This window comes from Monodon monoceros, unplaced genomic scaffold (genome assembly GCF_005190385.1).
Source record: "Monodon monoceros isolate NGI ecotype Baffin Bay Population unplaced genomic scaffold, NGI_Narwhal_1 Super_Scaffold_18, whole genome shotgun sequence".
NCBI classification, from domain to species: Eukaryota; Metazoa; Chordata; class Mammalia; order Artiodactyla; family Monodontidae; genus Monodon; species Monodon monoceros.
The window spans coordinates 52033208-52053357 of NW_021703774.1; the positions used below are offsets into that span (position 1 = coordinate 52033208).

Sequence of the window (20150 nt, forward strand, 5' to 3'; positions counted from 1 at the left end):
TGTGTGTGTGTGTGTGTGTGTGTGTGTGTGTGTGTTGGGGGGGATAGGGTGGAGTAGCTGAGGAGATAAACTAAAGTAAATATTTTCACATAGTGATAAGTGATATAAAAATACTTCTCTATGATAGACTGAACAAACAGTCTTGCTCCCTTAATGCTATTAAAATGACAGTAGAGAGGAACTTCAAGATGGTGGAAGAATAAGGCGTGGAGATCACGTTCTTCCCCACAGATACATCAGAAATACATCTACATGTGGAACAACTCCTACAGAACACCTACTGAATGCTGGCAGAAGACCTCAGACCTCCCAAAAGGCAAGAAACTCCCCCACGTACCTGGGTAGGGCAAAAGAAAAAAGAAGAAACAGAGACAAAAGAATAGGGATGGGACCTGCACAGCGGGAGGGAGCTGTGAAGGAGGAAAGGTTTCCACACACTAGAAGCCCCTTCGTGGGCGGAGACTGTGGGTGGCGGAGGGGGGAAGCTTCGGAGCCACGGAGGAGAGCACAGCAACAGGGGTGCAGAGGGAAAAGCGGAGAGATTCCCGCACAGAGGATCGGTGCCAGCCAGCACTCACCAGCCCAAGAAGCTTGTCTGCTCAGCCCGGGATGGGTGGGAGTTGAGAGCTGAGGCTCCGGCTTCGGTCGGATCCCAGGGAGAGGACTGGGGTTGGCTGTGTGAACACAGCCTGAAGGGGGCTAGTGTGCCATGGCTAGCCGGGAGGGAGTCCTGGAAAGGTCTGGACCTGCCTAAGAGGCAAGAGACTTTTTCTTGCCTCTTGGTTTCCTGGTACACGAGGAGAGGGAATTAAGAGCGCCGCTTAAAGGAGCTCCAGAGACGGGCGCGAGCCGTGGCTAAAAGTGCGGAACCCAGAGACGGGGATGAGATGCTAAGGCTGCTGCTGCAGCCCCCAAGAAGCCTGTGTGCAAGCACACCTGTGCAGCAAGCCACTGCCAGGGTCCTGTGATCAAGGGACAGCTTCCCGGGGAGAACACACGGTACGGCTCAGGCTGGTGCAACGTCATGTTGGTCTCTGCCGCCGCAGGCTTGCCCCACATTCCATACGCCTCCCTCCCCCCAGCCTGAGTGAGCCAGAGATCCCGAATCAGCTGCTCCTTTAACCCTGTCCTGTCTGAGCGGGGAACAGGCACCCTCAGGCGACCGACACGCAGAGGCGGGGCCAAATCCAAAGCTGAACCACAGGAGCCGTGCGAACAAAGAAGAGAAAGGGAAATTTCTCCCAGCAGCCTCAGGAGCAACGGATTAAATCTCCACAATCAACTTGATGTACCCTGCATCTGTGGAATACCTGAATAGACAACAAATCATCCCAAATAGAGGAGGTGGACTTTGGGAGCAGCAATATCTATATATATGTATATATATTTATATATACATATATGTATATATTTTTGTGTGTGTATGTTTGAGTGTGTATGCATATGCTTCTGTGTGTGATTTTGTCTGTATAGCTTTCTTTTTACCATTTGTTCTAGGGTTCTGTCTGTCCCTTTTTTTTTTAAGTATAGTTTTTAGCACTTGTTATCATTGGTGGATTTGGTTTTTGGTTTGGTTGCTCCCTTCTTTCTTTTTTTTATTACTTTTTAAATCTTTTTTGATAATTATTTTTTATTTTAATAAATTTATTTTATTTTATTTCATTTTATTTGATTTCATTTTATTTTATTTCATTTCATTTCATCATCTTTCTTTTTTTCTCCCTTTTAATCTGAGCCATGTGGATGTCAGGATCTTGGTGCTCCAGCCAGGCGTCAGGGATGTGCCTCTGAGGTGGGAGAGCCAAGTTCAACACATTGGTCCACCAGAGACCTCCCAGCTCCACGTAATATCAAACGGTGAAAATCTCCCAGAGATCTCAATCTCAACGTCAAGACCTAGCTCCACTCAACGACCAGTAAGCTACAGTGCTGGACACCCTATGCCAAAAAACTAGCAAGACAGGAACACAGCCCCACCCATTAACAGAGAGGCTGCCTAAAATCATAAGGTCACAGACACCCCAAAACACACCACCAGATGTGGACCTGCCCACCAGAAAGAGAAGATCCAGCCTCATCCACCAGAACACAGGCACTAGTCTCTTCTTCCAGGAAGCACAACCCACTGAACCAACCTTAGCCACTGGAGGAGGACACCAAAAACAATGGTTTTGGTGTCTACGAACCTGCAGCCTGCGAAAAGGAGACTCCAAACACAGTAAGTTAAGCAAAATGAGAAGACAGAGAAACACACAGCAGATGAAGGAGCAATGTAAAAACCCACCAGACCTAACAAATGAAGAGGAAATAAGCAGTCTACCTGAAAAAGAATTCAGAATAATGGTAGTAAAGATGATCCAAAATCATGGAAATAGAATGGAGGAAATACAAGAAACGTTTAACAAGGACCTAGAAGAATTAAAGAGCAAACAAACAGTGATGAAGAACACAATAAATGAAATTAAAAATACTCTAGAAGGAATCAATGGCAGAATAACTGAGGCAGAAGAACGGATAAGTGACCTGGAAGATAAAGTAGTGAAAATAACTACTACAGAGCTGAATAAAGAAAAAAGAATGAGAAGAATTGAGGACAGTCTCACAGACCTCTGGGAGAACATTAAATGCACCAACAATCGAATTATAGGGGTCCCAGAAGAAGAAGAGAAAAAGAAAGGGACTGAGAAAATATTTGAAGAGATTGTAGTTGAAAACTTCCCTAATATGGGAAAGGAAATAGTTAATCAAGTCCAGGAAGCACGGAGAGTCCCATACAGGATAATTCCAAGGAGAAACAGGCCAAGACACATTAATCAAACTATAAAAAATTAAATACAAAGAAAAAATATTAAAAGCAGCAAGGGAAAAACAACAAACAACATACAAGGCAATCTTCACAAGGTTAACAGCTGCTGTTTCAGCAGACCCTCTGCAAGCCAGAAGGGAGTGGCAGGACATTTTAAAGTGATGAAAGAGAAAAACCTACAACCAAGATTTCTCTACCCAGCAAGGATCTCATTCAGATTTGATGGAGAAATTAAAACCTTTACAGACAAGCAAAAGGTAAGAAAATTCAGTACCACCAAACCAGCTTTAAAACAAATGCTAAAGGAACTTCTCTAGGCAGGAAACACAAGAGAAGGAAAAGATGTACAATAACAAACCCAAAACAATTAAGAAAATGGTAATAGAAGCATATATATTGATAATTACCTTAAATGTAGATGGATTAAATGATCCAACCAAAAAACATAGACTGGCTGAATGGATACAAAAAAAAAGACCCATATATATGCTGTCTACCAGAGACCCACTTCAGACCTAGGGACACATACAGACTGAAAGTAAGGGGATGGAAAAAGATATTCCATGCAAATGGAAATCAAAAGAAAGCTGGATTAGCAATCCTCATATCAGACAAAATAGACTTTAAAACAAAGACTATTATAAGAGCCAAAGAAGGACACTACATAATAATCAAGGGATCAATCCAAGAAGAAGATATAACAATTGTAAATATTTATGCACCCAACATAGGAGCACCTCAATACATAAGGCAAATATTAACAGCCATAAAAGGGGACATCAACAGTAACACAATCATAGTAGGGGACTTTAACACCCCACTTTCATCAATGGACAGATCATCCAAAATGAAAATAAACAAGGAAACATAATCTTTAAATGATACATTAAACAAGATGGACTTAATTGAAATTTATAGGACATTCCATCCAAAAGCAACAGAATACACTTTCTTCTCAAGTGCTCATGGAAAATTCTCCAGGATAGATAATATCTTGGGTCACAAATCAAGCCTTGGTAAATGTAAGAAAATTGAAGGTGTATCCAGTATCTTTTCTGACCGCAACGCTATGAGACTGGATATCAATTACAGGAAAAAAATCTGTAAAAAGTGCAAACACATGGAGGCTAAGCAATACACTACTTAATAATGAAGAGATCACTGAATAAATCAAAGAGGAAATCAAAAAATACCTAGAAACAAATGACAATGAAATCACAGTGACTCAAAACCTATGGGATGCAGCAAAAGCAGTTCTAAGAGGGAAGTTTATAGCAATACAATCCTACCTTAAGAAACAAGAAACATCTCAAATAAACAACCTAACCTTATAGCTAAAGAAATTAGAGAAAGAAGAACAAAAAAAGCCCCAATGTTAGCAGAGGGAAATAAATCATAAAGATCAGATTAGAAATAAATGAAAAAGAAATGAAGGAAACGATGGCAAAGATCAATAAAACTAAAAGCTGGTTCTTTGAGAAGATAAACAAAATTGATAAACCATTAGCCAGACTCATCAAGAAAAAAAGGGAGAAGACTCAAATCAATAGAATTACAAATGAAAATGGAGAAGTAACAACTGACACTGCAGGAATACAAAGGATCATGAGAGATTACTACAAGCAGCTGTATGCCAATAAAATGGACAACCTGGAAGAAATGGACAAATCCTTAGAAATGCACAACCTTCTGAGAATGAACCAGGAAGAAATAGAAAATATGAGCAGACCAGTCATAAGCACGGAAATTGAAACTGTGATTAAAAATCTTCCAACAAACAAAAGCCCAGGACCAGATGGCTTCACAGGCGAATTCTATCAAACATTTAGAGAAAAGCTAACACTTATACTTCTCAAATTCTTCCAAAATATAGCAGAGGGAGAAACACTCTCAAACTCATTCTACAAGGCCACCATCACTCTGACACGAAAACCAGACACAGATGTCACAAACAAAGAAAACTACAGGCCAATATCACTGTTGAACATAGATGCAAAATCCTCAAGAAAATACTAGCAAACAGAATCCAACAACACATTAAAAGGATCATACACCATGATCAAGTGGGGTTTATCCCAGGAATGCCAGGATTCTTCAATATACGCAAATTACTCAATGTGATACACCATATTAACAAATTGAAGGAGAAAAATCATATGATCATCTCAGTAGATGCAGAGAAAGGTTTTGACAGAATTCAACACCCGTTTATGATAAAACCCCTCTGGAAAGTGGGCATAGAGAGGACTTACCTCAACATAATAAAGGCCATATATGACAATCCCACAGTCAACATCGTCCTCAATGGTGAAAAACTGAAACCGTTTCTACTAAGATCAGGCATAAGACAAGGTTGCCCACTCTCACCACTGTTATTCAACATAGTTTTGGAAGTCTTAGCCACAGCAATCAGTGAAGAAAAAGAAACAAAAGGAGTCTAAATCGGAAAAGAAGAAGTAAAGCTGTCTCTGTGTGCAGATGACATGATACTATACATAGAGAATCCTAAAGATGCTACCAGAAAACTACTGGAGCTAATCAATGAATTTGGTAAAGTAAGAGGATACAAAATTAATGCACAGAAATCTCTTGCATTCCTATGCAGTAATGATGAAAAATCTGAAAGTGAAATTAAGAAAACACTCCCATTTACCGTTGCAACAAAAAGAATAAAATACCTAGGAATAAACCTACCTAAGGAGACAAAAGACCTGTATGCAGAAAATTATAAGACACTGATGAAAGAAATTAAAGATGATACAAATAGGTGGCGAGGTATACCATGTTTGTGGACTGGAAGAATCAACATTGTGAAAATGACTATACTACCAAAAGGAATCTACACCTTCAGTGCAATCCCTATCAAATTACCAATGGCATTTTTCACAGAACTAGAGCAAAAAATTTCACAATTTGTATGGAAACACAAAAGACCCTGAATTGCCAAAGCAATCTTTAGAAAGAAAAACGGAGCTGGAAGAATCAGGCTCCTGGACTTCAGACTATACCTCAAAGCTACAGTAATCAAGACAGTATGGTACTGGCACAAAAACAGAAATATAGATCAATAGAACAGGATAGAGAGCCCAGAGATAAACCCATGCACATATGGTCACCTTATCTTTGATAAAGGAGGCAGGAATATACAATGGACAAAAGACAGCCTCTTCAATAAGTGGTGCTGGGAAAACTGGACAGCTACATGTAAAAGAATGAAATTAGAACACTGCCTAAAACCATACACAAAAGTAAACTCAAAATGAATTAAAGATCTAAATGTATGGCCAGAGAGACACTATCAAACTCCTAGAGGAAAACATAGGCAGAACACTCTATGACATACATCACAGCAAGATCCTTTTTGACCCACCTCTTAGAGAAATGGGGATAAAAACAAAAATAAACAAATGGGACCTAATGAAACTTAAAAGCTTTTGCACAACAAAGGAAACCATAAACGAGGTGAAAAGACAACCCTCAGAATGGGAGAATATATTTGTAAATGAAGCAGCTGACAAAGGATTAATCTCCAAAATTTACAAGCAGCTCATGCAGCTCAATATCAAAAAAACAAACAACCGAATCCAAAAATGGGCAGCAGATGTTAATAGACATTTGCCCAAAGAAGATGTACAGATTGCCAACAAACACATGAAAGAAGCTCAACATCATTAATCATTAGAGAAATGCAAATCAAAACTACAATGAGATATCATCTCACACTGGTCAGAATGGCCATCATCAAAAAAATGTACAAACAACAAATGCTGGAGAGGGTGTAGAGAAAGGGGAACCCTCTTGCACTGTTGGTGGGAATGTAAATTGATACAGCCAGTATGGAGAACCGTATGGAGGTTCCTTAAAAAAGTAAAAATAGAACTACCGTATTACCCAGCAATCACACTTCTGGGTATATACCCTGAAAAAACCATAATTCAAAAAAGAGTCATGTACCACAATGTTCATTGCAGCTCTATTTAGAATATCCAGCATATGGAAGCAACCTAAGTGTCTATCGACAGATGAATGGATGAAGAAGATGTGGCACATATATACAATGGAATATTACTCAGCCATAAAAAGAAACGAAATTGAGTTATTTGTAGTGAGGTGGATGGACCTGGAGTCTGTCATACAGGATGAAGTAAGTCAGAAGGAGAAAAACCAATACTGTATGCTAACAGATATATATATGGAATCTAAAAAAAAAAAAAAGGTCATGAAGAACCTAGGGGCAACACTGGAATAAAGATGCAGATGTACTAGAGAATGGACTTGAGGACACAGGGAGGGGGAAGGGTAACCTGGGACAAAATGAGAGAGTGGCATGGACATATATACACTACCAAATGTAAAACCGATAGCTAGTCGGATGTAGCTGCATAGCACAGGGAGATCAGCTCGGTGACTTGTGGCCACCTAGAGGGGTGGGATAGGGAAGGTGGGAGAGAGGGAGATGCAAGAGGGAAGAGGTATGGTGATATATGTATATGTATAACTGATTTACTTTGTTATAAAGCAGAAACTAACACACCATTGTAAAGCAGTTATACTCCAATAAAGATGTTAAAAAGAAAATAAAATGACAGTAAAGGTAGTTTTAAAAGGCCAAAGAATGGGAGAAGAGACAATGGCAGCAATGGATGAAAAGTAATAGATTAAGACATCTGAGAAAGCTGAGCCAGCAGTGAGGAAGAGCTAGGAACGAACCCTTTTTATATTGTTAAGCAAAGGCCTTGGAATTGGTAGCATGAGATAGCTCATACAGCAAAGGCTGAAAACAGGATGATTTGTTGAGGATCTGATTAGGAAGCAGTTGGATTCTCTGATCCCTTCCTGTACAACTCATAGCAAATGATTCTCCCTTTTCTACCTTAAGAGAACAGTAGAATTTTTGTTCCGTGGTGGTGGTTAAAGAGAGACTTTCTGGACTATTGCACCACAGGCTCACTTAAGGGTGTGTATGGGCTATTTACTGAAGATAGGTAAGTTTACATACTGAATGTGAGAGCTGTTAACCTTATTCCCCCTTTGACGTGTCAACATTAATCTTTGCATGCTTTTTTTGTCTCTGTCTTAGAATTGAGGAAGTACAGGTATCTTAGTTTTAGAACTCAGATCTTTTCTGTTATTTTTTGATGAGGGAGCCAGTTCAGAAGCAAACTTCCTGTCATAGGTATTATAGCATTTTTCATTATTGTTTTCCTGTTTTACTTTGCATTATTATTTAACTTGATGAATATTTCTAACATACAGAAAAGTACAGAAAATAATGAGACTCTTGACTTATCTTGCAGTTTTAATAAATAGTAACACTTTACCATATTTGTCTTAGGTCTGCCTTTTGAGAATTAAATATTTTTTTATACTTAAAACCCTCTCATCTCATTCCATTCTCCCAGAGTAACCACCATATGAAGTTGGGAGGGATCCTTCTCAAGCGTGTATAAGCTTTTTTTAAACATATACTTGTATCTACAACTGAATATAAAATATTGTTTGTATAATTTAGAATTTTATATAAAGAGTTTCAAACTGTAGTTATCTTTTTGACCTATGCCTTTTTGTTTACTTTTTGAGGTTCCTGCTGATAATTGTAGATCTAGTTTAATTATTTTAACTTCTCTATAGTAATCCATTGCATGAACATTTCTATTCCCCTGTTGATGGACATTTAAGTTGCTCTGAATTCATAATTGTGAGTGTCAGTACTGCATTTAGTATTGTTATTCATGTCTCCTTGTGCTCATATATATATACTTAGTGATTTAAGGAGTGGAATTGCTTTTCATAGGGTTTGAATGCCCATTTTAACCATATTAAATATTGCCATATTGCTCTTCTGTGGGTTTGTACCATATCGACACTTGGTATTTTTTTTTTTAGTTTCTGCCAGTCTGATAGTTGTCAGATGCTTGTGTTTGTGTATGTGTGTGTTTTGTTTTGTCATTTTGTATTTTTTGTATTTCTGTGATTACTAGCGAAGAGAGTTTCTTCATTTGTTTGTTTATCTTGGTTTCTTATTTGATGAATTGCCTATTCATAGCCTATAACCATTTTCCTAATAGATTGTTTCTTTTTTCTTACTGATTTGTTAGAAGTATGTTTGTGTGTGTGTGTGTGTGTGTGTGTATTTTGGATATTGCTACTTTGCCAAGTGCTATTTTGGTAATTGAATTCTAGTTGAATTGTATTGTGAGACTGATTTATATGATTTTAGATTGAGTATTTTTTATGATTTCATTTTATTTGTCTCGTTGGCTTGTCAGATAGAACATTTTGTTTGGTTTCTTACTGGTTGCTTTTGGGATTTTAATATAATTGCTATTACATTGTACTTTTGAGTAATATTATCCTACTTCATCAGTATTATAAGAACCTTACAACAGTATACTTCCATTTCTTCTCTCTCAGCCTTTGTACTATTTTTTGTCAAATGTTTTACTTCTATATATGTTATAACCATCCCCCCATAAATCATTATTAATTTTGGTTTAAACAATAAATTATGTTTTTTGGAGATTTTTAAGAAGTTCTGTATATACATATATTTATCATTTCTGGTATACTTCATTGTCTTGTTTTCCATTCACTCTTTCATTCATTCGTGTGTGTTTTTTAAAAATATATATATATATTTATTTATTTAGGGGTGCATTGGGTCTTCGTTGTTGCGTGTGGGCTTTCTCTAGTTGAAATGAGCGTGGGCTCCTCTTCTTTGTGGTGCATGGGCTCCTCGTTGCAATAGCTTATCTTGTTGCAGAGCACGGGCTCTAGGCACGCAGTCTTCAGTAGTTGTGGCGCACGGGCTTAGTTGCTCTGCAGCATGTGGGATCTTCCTGGACCAGGGATTGAACCCGTGTCCCTTGCATTGGCAGGCGGATTCTTAACCACTCTGCCACCAGGGAAGTCCCCATTCATTCTTCTGAATTCCATCTGTAATTTTCCTTCCACCTGAAGGACAGCTTTTATCATTTCTTTAGTGTAGATCTGCTGGTGATGAATCTTTCACCTTCTATATCTGAGAAAGCCTTTATTTACCCTTTATGCCAGAAAGGCAGTTCCAAATGAGTATAGAATTCTAGATTTAATTTTTTTCTTTCAGTATTTTAAAGATGTTGCTCCATTGTCCATTGTCTTGCATTGTTTCAGATGAGAAGTCTATCCTCAGAATGAAATGTATTTCTCTCAGTTTAAAATGTTCTTTTTGTGGTTTTAAGTATTTTGACTTTGATATACCTTGGTATAGTTTCCCCCCCGCCATGTTTCTTGTTCTTGGGGTTCTTTGAGATTCTTGGATTCGTAGGATTATAGTTTCCATAAGATTTGGAAAATTTTTGGTCATTATTTCTTCAAATATTTTTCTGTCACCTTTTCCACTTTGGGAACTCCAATTACACATCTGTTAGGTTGGTTGAAGTTATACCACAGCTCACACATAAACAGTTCTGCTTATTTATGTTTTATCTTTTTCCCCTGTCTAGTTCATTTTGGATAGTTTCTATTTCTGTTGTCACGTTCACTACTTTTTTCTATAATCTGTTGTCTCTCCTTAACTTGGAGGACACATATAGGTAGTTATAGTAACTTTTTTATGACTGTATTTGCTTATTTTATTACTTGTGTCATTGCTGCATCTGTTTTTATTGATGGATTTTTTCACCTTATTTTGGGACGTATTTTCCTTATTTTTTTTTTTCGTATTTTCCTTATTTGCATGCTTATTAATCTTTTGATTGGATGCCAGAAATTGTACATTTTAACTTGTTTAGTGTTGCTATTTTTGTATTCCTTTACACATTTCTAAACTTCGTTCTGGCATGTAGTTAAGTATTTTCAAAACAGTTTGATTATCCTGAAGCTTGTTTTTTAAGCTTTGTTAGGTAGAGCTAGAATAGATTTTTGGCAGTCTCATTGAGTGTTCTACCTGATGCCTGTGTATTTCGAGGTTTTTCTGCCTAGCTCCTGGGATAATGTATTATTTCTGGTCCTTTGTCTGAAATTCATCCATTCATATAACTCGCCTGCTGTTTTGTTGACTAAAGTAGGAATTCTATCTTTCTCATTGCATTTTAACCAGTAACTTCAATTTGTTTGCTTTTGGTCCATTGAAATTTATTGTGATTTTTTTTTTTTTTTTATGGCTCACTATATGGTCTGTTTTGTTAAATGTTCACCTTCATTTAAAAGCAATGTGTTATTTGCTGTGCTTTATAAATGTAGAGTTTGTTAATATTATTCAAAAACTTATTTTCTCCTTGCTCCATCAATTATTGATTGGGGTATGTTAAAAATACAATTTTTGATTGTTTATTTTTCATTGATTTCTATGATTTTTACTTCATGTATTTTGAAGCCCGTTATTAGGTGCATACATGTTTAGGATTGTTATGTCTTCTGGATGAATCATCCCCTTTGTCACTATGAATTGTATATGTTTATTGCTGGAAATATACTTTGTTCTGGAGTCTGCTTTTATATTTTCTGATGTTAATATAGCCTCAGTAGCTTAGTTATGACTAGAGTTTCTATGGTATATTCTTCTGTACCCTTTTACTTTTCTTCTGTTGTTTTTATATTTTAAAAATGTGTCTCTTAACTGTATGTAATTGAGTTTTTAATGCAATCTAGTAAGCTCATTACTTCAAATACTTAAGTTCATTTAAATGTAATATATAATAATTATCAATGTGGTCAGGCTTGAGGTCTACCATGTTGGTATTTGTTTTCTGTTTTTCCATATATTCCTTATTTACCCTTTCTCCTTTCTTGCTTTCTTTACAGATCATTGAGTTTCCAGGGTTTCATTTTAGTATACCATCTTTGTTTTTCGCATATTGCTTATTATTTTATTTCTAGTGGTTTCTCTAAAGATTGCAAAATGCCTTTTTTACTTTGCACAGTCAACCTTGAGTTTATAGTATGCCACTTCAAGGACATTGTATTCAGTCAACACTGAATATACAGTTGACCCTTAAACAATGCAGCTATTAGGCATGCTGACGCCTGCGAAGTTGTAAATCCTCATCTAACTTTATAATCAGCCCTCCATATCCACGGTTCATTATCCATGGATTCAACCAGCTATGGATAGTGTAGTACTGCAGTTTGTATTTATCGAAAAAAATCCATGTATAAGTGGACCCATGCAGTTCAAACGTGTGTTGTTCAAGGGTCAACTATATACCATTTAATGGAAAGTGCAAGACCTTATAGTATTTAAATTTACCAAGCTCCTGCCTTTTGTGATTCAAATTATATTATAAACCCCACCAGTTATTTTTGCTTTAAACAGTTAATAGTCTTTTGAAGAAATGGTGCAAAAAAAAGAAACAGAAAAGACCCTTTTAAACCAAAATATTTACCCTTTGAGATGTCTCCATTTTCTCTTGTAGATCTGAGGTTCCATCTGAGTCATTTCCCTTTTGTCTGTATAATTTTCTTTACTATTTCTTGTATAGATGATAGTTTTGTTCTGTATAGAAGTCTAGTTTTTTTTTTCTTTTAACACTTTAAAGACATATTTTCATTTTCTATTTGCTCCTTTGTTTCTGATGAAATTTTCAGTCATTCTTAATCTTCTTCCCCTAGTGTATCCTTTTTAGCTGCTTTTAAGATGTTCTTTTTGACATTAGTTTTCAGTTTGTGATATTCCTAGCTTTCATTTAAAAAATATTCATCCTGCTTGTGTTTCACAGAACAGGAGGATCTGTTTGTTGAACATGTGAACCATTATTTATTCAACCCTGTGCTCTCTCTCCTTTTCCTTAGGATTCAAGTCATATGTTTTATTGTTTCATTTTTTAAAAATAATTTATTTTATTTATTTTTGTCTGCGTTGGGTCTTCGTTGGTGCGCGCGGGCCTTCTCTAGTTGTGGAGAGTGTGGGCTACTCTTCATTGTGGTGTGCGTGCTCATTGTGGTGGCTTCTCTTGTTGCAGAGCATGGGCTCTAGGCTCACAGGCTTCAGTAGTCATGGCACGCGGGCTCAGTAGTCGTGGCACACAGGCTTAGTTGCTCTGTGGCATGTGGGATCTTCCCAGACCAGGGCTCAAACCCGTGTCTCCTGCATTGGCAGGCAGATTCTTAACCACTGCGCCACCAGGGAAGCCCTTTATTGTTTCATATTATCCCACATATTTCTGAAGCTCTGTTTTTATTTTTTCTCTCTCTGAATTGGATTAAGTAATTTATATTGAACTGTCTTTGAATTCATTATTCCTTTCCTCGGCTCTGTCCATCTGTTCCTAACTTCATTCATAGTTTTTTTATTTTTATTTTTTTATTTCAGACTTTTTATTCTTCATTTCTAGGTTTACACTTTGTTCTTTCAATTCTTTTCTAATTCTCCTTTTTTTCGCTCATTTTGTCCATTTTCTCAATTCTTTTTTCTTTTTTTTATACAGCAGGCTCTTATTATCTGTTTTATACATATTAGTGTATATATGTCAATCCCAATCTCCCAGTTCATCCCACCAACCCCCCCTTAATTCTTTAATAATATAGAGACATATTTTAAAGTCTTTTTTGCTCATTCCAGCAAGTGGGTCACCTGTGAATTTCATTCTTTTGCCTGTGTTTTTTTTTTTAAATTTAATTTAATTAATTTATTTATTTTTGGCTGTGTTGGGTCTTGGTTGTGGTGCATGGGCTTCTCATTGCAGTGGCTTCTCTTGTTGTGGAGCACGGGCTCTAGGCATGTGGGCTTCAGTAGTTGTGGCACGCAGGCTCAGTAGTTGTGGCTCGCGGGCTCCAGAGCACAGGCTCAGCAGTTGTGGCACATGGGCCCAGCCACTCCGCAGCATGTTGGATCTTCCCTGACTAGGGCTCGAACCCATGTCCCCTGCATTGGCAGGCGGATTCCCAACCGCTGGGCCACCAGGGAAGTCCCATTTTGCCTGTTTTTTTCTCTTGACTTTTCCTACTTCTTTCCCTGTCTTGTAATTTTAAAGTTGTATTCAAGAGCAGCAAAGAGACTAAAGTAGTTAATACTTTCTTTCTGAATGGTCTTGCCTTTCCCTTTGTCAGGGAGCAAGGATAAGAGACTCACCTCTTTGGTCTAATCAGTAATTTAGCTGAGTTGGTGCTCAGTTGTTGCTTGAGCTAGTTTCAGTTCATTGAAAGTGAAGTTGGGAATTCTATGACAGTCCAGTGGTTAGGATTCTGTGCTTTCACTGCCGAGGGCCTGGGTTCAGTCCCTGGTCAGGGAACTAAGATCTTGCAAGCTGAAGTGGCCATGCTTTTTTGTAGTATGTGCAATATCTCAGTGAGTCTTCAAATTTTGACTGGTGTATTCTTATCAATCTATAAACATATAGATTCCTGGGATCTTTTCTAGAGTAACAGAATCATATAAAATCCGTCCCAGTGTCTATTTTAAAAAATGCCTCAAATAATTCTGTTGTATAGCCAGGTAAATGAAAGTTTTATTAATCTTTCTTATTTTTGTTTGTTTTAGAAATGCTCCACTGGACTTTTTTATTCTTTTAAAATATGTATAGGAAAGTTAGAATTGTAGTTGTTCATAAACCATGTCTTATTGTTATTCCACTTTTAGCTTTTGATATTCTTTTTATGTATATTTATCAGATGTAGCTGAAATTCATTGTTTCATTGTGTACATTTTAATACTAAAAGGTATCTTTTTGTAATTTTATTTAATTTATTTATTTTGGCTGTGCTTGCGGGATCTTAGTTCCCCTAACAGGGGTTGAACCCACTCCCTCGGCATTGAAAGGGCAGAGTCCTAATTATTGGACCACTAGGGAGTTCCCCTGTAATTTTATTTTTTGATAACAAAAAATGTTAAACTTATAATTACCACTTATCTATTATATCTTTGTTTCTGTTACCAATGTGTGTTATTTTATCCCCCCCCACTTTATAATATTAAAATTTTTAAAAAAATTTTTGAGTTTAACTGAAATCTTTCATATAAATATATTAATTCTCACATCTGTGTGAGTAATTAATGACCAGAAATAGTAAATTAGATTTCTGAAAAGCATGAATTCCTTCCTATTTATTATGTTTCTTACTCCCCTGCAAGTTAAATTCTTATGGGGAAAGTAATTTCAGTGTCTAGAAACTACATTGGTTCCACTATGTTTTTGTTTTTTAAATTAAAAAAAATTTTTTTGGCCACACCACACAACATGTGGTATCTTATTAGTTCCCCAACCAGGAATCGAACCCCCACCCGCTGCATTGGAAGCACAGAGTCTTAACACTGGACCACCAGGGAAGTTCCTCCACTACAGTTTTTGTCTTGATGTTTTATTAGTTTGGTTGGGGAAGAGAAAGCCAGGACAGATAACAGAATTGCCATTTCCAATAAATAGTTTTTTCTGCATGGTCGATGAGAAATGTAGTTGAAAACACCCATTTACCCGTTTTTTTCAAGTTAGTTTTAGGGGAAATGGCTTGCTTTTAAAAATGCCAGTTAGCAAGTGGAAAATGACTAAATAGAAATAAGAGACTAACTTAAGTGGATGAGTTAGGTTGCTTCATACTGATTATACTGTGGTGTTAAAGAAAACTTTGAACTCAAAGTTATGTTTTTAAAAGAACAATTATAATTTTCTATTATAGGAATCACATGCAGCCCAACTACAGATCCTTATGGAATTCCTCAAGGTTGCAAGAAGAAATAAGAGAGAGGTATATTATTTTGTGTATTTTACGTAATGTGTCATTTACTATTGTTGACTCTTCCCATTTTTTTTTCCATTTTTGTGAAGGCATTTCAGGTTAAAAATTTTATTTAAACATTTAAAAGCATTTGAGTTTTCAGGAGTTTTTTTTTTTTTAAGCTTTGTTATTTTAACTCCTTTTACGTTTACAACTTGATATTTTAAAAATCCCTTTCTGGAGGTGTGCTAAAAAGTTTTCTATAGGAGTGAATATAATGATGTTACCTCAAAGCTATAAAGAATAGATAATAGAATTATCAAATGGCAGCCTAACTTTCACCCTGAAAAGAAAACGTAGGAAAATTTAGATAATGAAGTCTTAAGTAGAGAGGGTTACAATTTTCCTATGATTAAAATACATCTTGGTGGCGGGAAACAAGTAAAAATATAGCTACCTATTTAGAACTTGGAAAGTGTAAGTCATGCAGGATAACTAAAAGATAACTTTTTATTAATAATTTTATAACAGAATGTCCTAATTTAACATTTATAAGATTCCTCAGTCATTTCACAATAGTATAAAATATGGGAAAATGAAAGGCAAAATCCTGTGTTCTTGGTAGCATGCTAAAATAACTTTGAAAACTGTTTTATATTTAAATTACCAACTGTTATATTTTTACTTTCAGTTGTCTAATTAGGACATTTTTACTCAAAAAAAAATAACCATATTTGTTAGGTTCCAGGCCATCTTTATTATTTTTGAAAATAAAAAGATGAGAACTTGTTTTGATGAAGTACTTTAATTGTGCATTGCCAGAACTTTACATTATCTTAGTTTGATATTTCTGCTTTTTTTGGACTATTCATGATGTCTGTTTTTAACTTTTTCTTACTTTGTTCAGATTGGATTTTTCTGTGTTATGCTAGTGTTGATAGCTAAATGTTCTTTACCTGGTTTATGATTGTATGTTTCTTTAACTTTTACTGAGGTAGCAGTTGTGATTTTAATGTTTTAGTATCTATTAAAAATTACCTTCAGTATGAATTTGAGTTTTATATATTCTTCTTGATTTTTAATTTTATTTTTTTGGTGGGTCCTTTAACTTCAATTTGCATAAGAGTAACCTGAGGATCTTCTTAGAATCCAAATTCTGATTAAGAGGGTGTGTGTTTGAGCCTGATAATCTGCATTTCTAGCAAGCTGCAGCTGATGATGCTGTTGGTCCGTGGACCACACTTTGAGTAACAAAGCTGAACATTTTATAGCATACGGAAACAAAATTATTAATTCAGTATGTACACTCAACCGTCTTTGCTATAGCAAATTCTTTGAAAAGTGATAATTTTTTATATTCCGTACATACCTTCTCTCCTTTAAAAACAGAATGTGAAATTGTTTTCCAGTAGTTTTATGTAGTTCTTTTCACCTTCAACTTTGAACTCATCGAGTGAGATTTGGTACATAGGAAATAACCTGATAATGAATCAATTAAGTGAACAGTCCAAACATATGGATATCTGGGGGTTAAATGAAATGGCTGATCACTGTGTATGATCTGAATTATTTAAGGTTTTCATTAGCCTCTGAGGTTTTTCATACTTCTCTAGTGTCTGTTAATGCTTGCAACATATTTAGATTTGAAATTTTCTCAGGTAAGAAGGATGCAGCATATAACTATAAAATAAACAAGTATGAATGTTCTGGGATTTTTACTAGCAAGCTGACAAGTTAGTCCGCCACAGTTTCATAGATGCTGGCAGAAGACATGAGACTTCTGGGTTGGAAATAAAGTCTTGACTGCTCATGGCATATGTGGCAGCATCAGCTTCATGACCTGCAAGTCCCTCAGGGGCGGTTTAGAGATGGGCCTTGGTAGATTCTGCATATACAATGGATATATATTACAACCAAAGAACCTTGAACTTAGGAAACCCCAGTCTTTTAAAGGGGTCTGCTAGCAAATCTGTTCAGTCTTTGCCCTGCAGGGAGACACTATTTTTATTTTATTGATCAGAAAACAAATCTGCCCTCTCTCCTGGAGGAAGTCAGTATTTCTGTCTTGCCAGGGTGTTCACTAAACAGACATCCTTGAAAAGATAATTTGGAACAGAAGTTATCAAAAGATGTGCAGAAATGGGAGAGATCAGTGGAGAATGTTTTCCAACGATAGCTCTTCCTTCTTATATTAATTTGTCCTCTCTCTGATGCAGTGGCCAGTGGCGTCCAATAACTTCTTCTATGATATTGCCTTTGATCACATAGCCCTTAGCATCAGTGTTCCTATATTTTTGTTATTATGTCTGGGTTAATTGTGCTTTAGAATTTTTCAACTTGAGTTTAATTTGAATCTTATAAGATCCTTGTGAATGATAGATTTTTTTTCTCTCTTGGATCATATTTTCTTATGATAGGCAATTTAACCTAGAAACATACTGGTTCCAAGTACTTCTGGATATTGGTGCCTCTTAATATACAATGATTATACTGTCATTAATATATTTTGGTTTTCTTGTTTTTAGTGTATCCATAATTGAGTGATTCTGAGTATATCAGGTTTAACTACACAAGGGACTCTGAGGAGCTAGGTTAACAAAGTTTTAAAACTTTGAAAATTTGGAGCTAGGATAACAGACTTAAAAACTTACCAGTTACTTTGATTAAATTTCATTAATTTTTCTGTGATTGGAGTCAGTTACACTCGTGATTTGGAAATAGTAAACTTTAGTCTAGAAAATGTAGTTGATTATCAATACCTCATGATTTAGTACAGACAGAATGAAGTGAGTGGTTATTTTTTTTTGCATATATTATAAAGTATATATTTGTGTGTTTAATCCTCAAAGTGAATATGGTTGTTAAAGGTCTTATCTCCTGTAGTATAATTTATACTTGAACTTATTCAAGCAAAATACAGACTGACCAGGAGACAAACTACTATTTCTGATTTTCTTTTCAAGATTAACATTCAGACTTTGAAAATTAACTTTGTGATTTTATGCTTGACTTTTAATTGCAGTTATGATGAGTCTAAACCAAGACTCTGAATCTGCTTTTCAGATTTAACATACTTATTTGTTCCAATGTCACATCTTGCTGTTAGAATCCTACATTTAATTTTTATTTGTGATTTATTTTTTTCCTTGACTCTCCTTTGAATATTAAGAGAAAGGAATGTGCAAGGCACATAGTAGGCATTTTCATTAGTTATCTATTGCTGTGTAACAAGTTACCCTCAAATTTAATGGCTTAAAAACATCATTTAATATCTTGGGTCAGGAATCTTGGTGCAGAGTAACTGAGTGCCTTTGCTCAGGGTTTCTCACCAAGCTATGCTCCAGGTGTTGGCTAGGGCAGCAGTTATCTTAAGGTTCGACTGGGATAGGAATGCTTCCCAGTTCACTCGTTGGCTGTTGGAAAGAGATACCATATTCTTACCACATGGGCTTCTCCATAGGATAACTTACTGTGTGGCAGCTGACTTCCCTCACAGGGAGCAAGAGAGGGTTTTGAGGACAGCAGTCTCATGCTTTTTGTAGATTAATCTTGAAAGTTACATCTCAACAAGTGTTCTGTTTTTTCCATTAGAAGCAAATCTTTGGGTCCAGCCTATACAAAGAGAGGGAATTACATAAGGGTGTGAATTCTGAGGTGGGAATCTTTGGAGGCTTTCTTACAGCCAGCCTACCACAGCACTTAATAAATATATGTTTTTAAATGAACATGTTATTCTTTCTTCATGTTCAGATTGAACAAAAGGGCTTTAGGTTCCATGTAAAAGCCAGTCTCCTCTGTGCAAATTTGTACCAGCATTTGAACAATTGCCTTATATTTCATACGATTTAATTTTAACATATACTTTTGGATATTTGTGGTACCTGTTTAATTCATTGTAATAGGACAGTTTTGATGAGTCTTGGTTTCCTTTTGGTTTTGTTCGGAATTTTATTTTGAATATTTGAAAGAATTGAATTTTACAATGTTTTTATATGAAATAAAGCACAGAAAAGTTCGTAAAACGAATTTACAATTTAAAGATTCATAGTAGAGTGATCATCCGTGTGACCATCATCCTGATTAAACAATAGATTTTTGCTAGGCTTCCTGAAGCTCCCTCCCTACCCTTTCCAGATTATAGCCTTCTCCCTTGCCCATTAGGTAGTCAATATTCTGATATTTATGGTAATCACCTCTCTGTTTTTCTTTATTGTTTTGATGCCTAAGTATTTATAAGTCTCTTCTTCTGAACTAATATAAATGCACTTCTGCATTATATAATGTTCTGTTCTTGTCTTTGGCTCAGTGCTAAGATTCATCCCCATTGTTGTATATGGCTATAATTGATTCATTTTGTTGTTGTATAGTATTCTATTAAATGAATACACCCCATTTTTGTTGTTGATGGACTTGTGAGTTGTTTTTGGTTTTGAGCTATTTACAATGTTACTATCTTATATATTTATCCAGGTATATATTAGCATATATCTTTCTATGCTACACATGTAGAAGTGGAATTAATGAGTCATAGGATATGTACATCTTCAAATTTAATAGATAATGCCAAACAATGCCTGAGCAGTTGTATTGGTTACTCTTCCTACAGGCATTGTAGGAATGTTCCTATTGCACTATATTATTGCCAGTACTTGGTGGCAATAGACTTTTTTCAGTTTAGCAAATCTTAGGATATGTATTGCTATCTCTTTGTGGT

The 20150-nt window shown here is 36.1% G+C and overlaps 1 protein-coding gene across 5 annotated transcripts in view; it reads left to right on the forward strand.

Annotated features, from left to right (window-relative positions):
• COP1 (COP1 E3 ubiquitin ligase) overlaps positions 1-20150 on the forward strand; it is a 261090-nt gene that overhangs the window by 55776 nt on the left and 185164 nt on the right. For all 5 annotated transcript variants that reach the window (XM_029228999.1, XM_029229001.1, XM_029229002.1 and 2 more), the window contains one exon: positions 15398-15466. In XM_029228999.1, coding sequence (XP_029084832.1) covers positions 15398-15466 — 69 coding nt within the window. The remainder of the gene's footprint in view (positions 1-15397; positions 15467-20150) is intronic.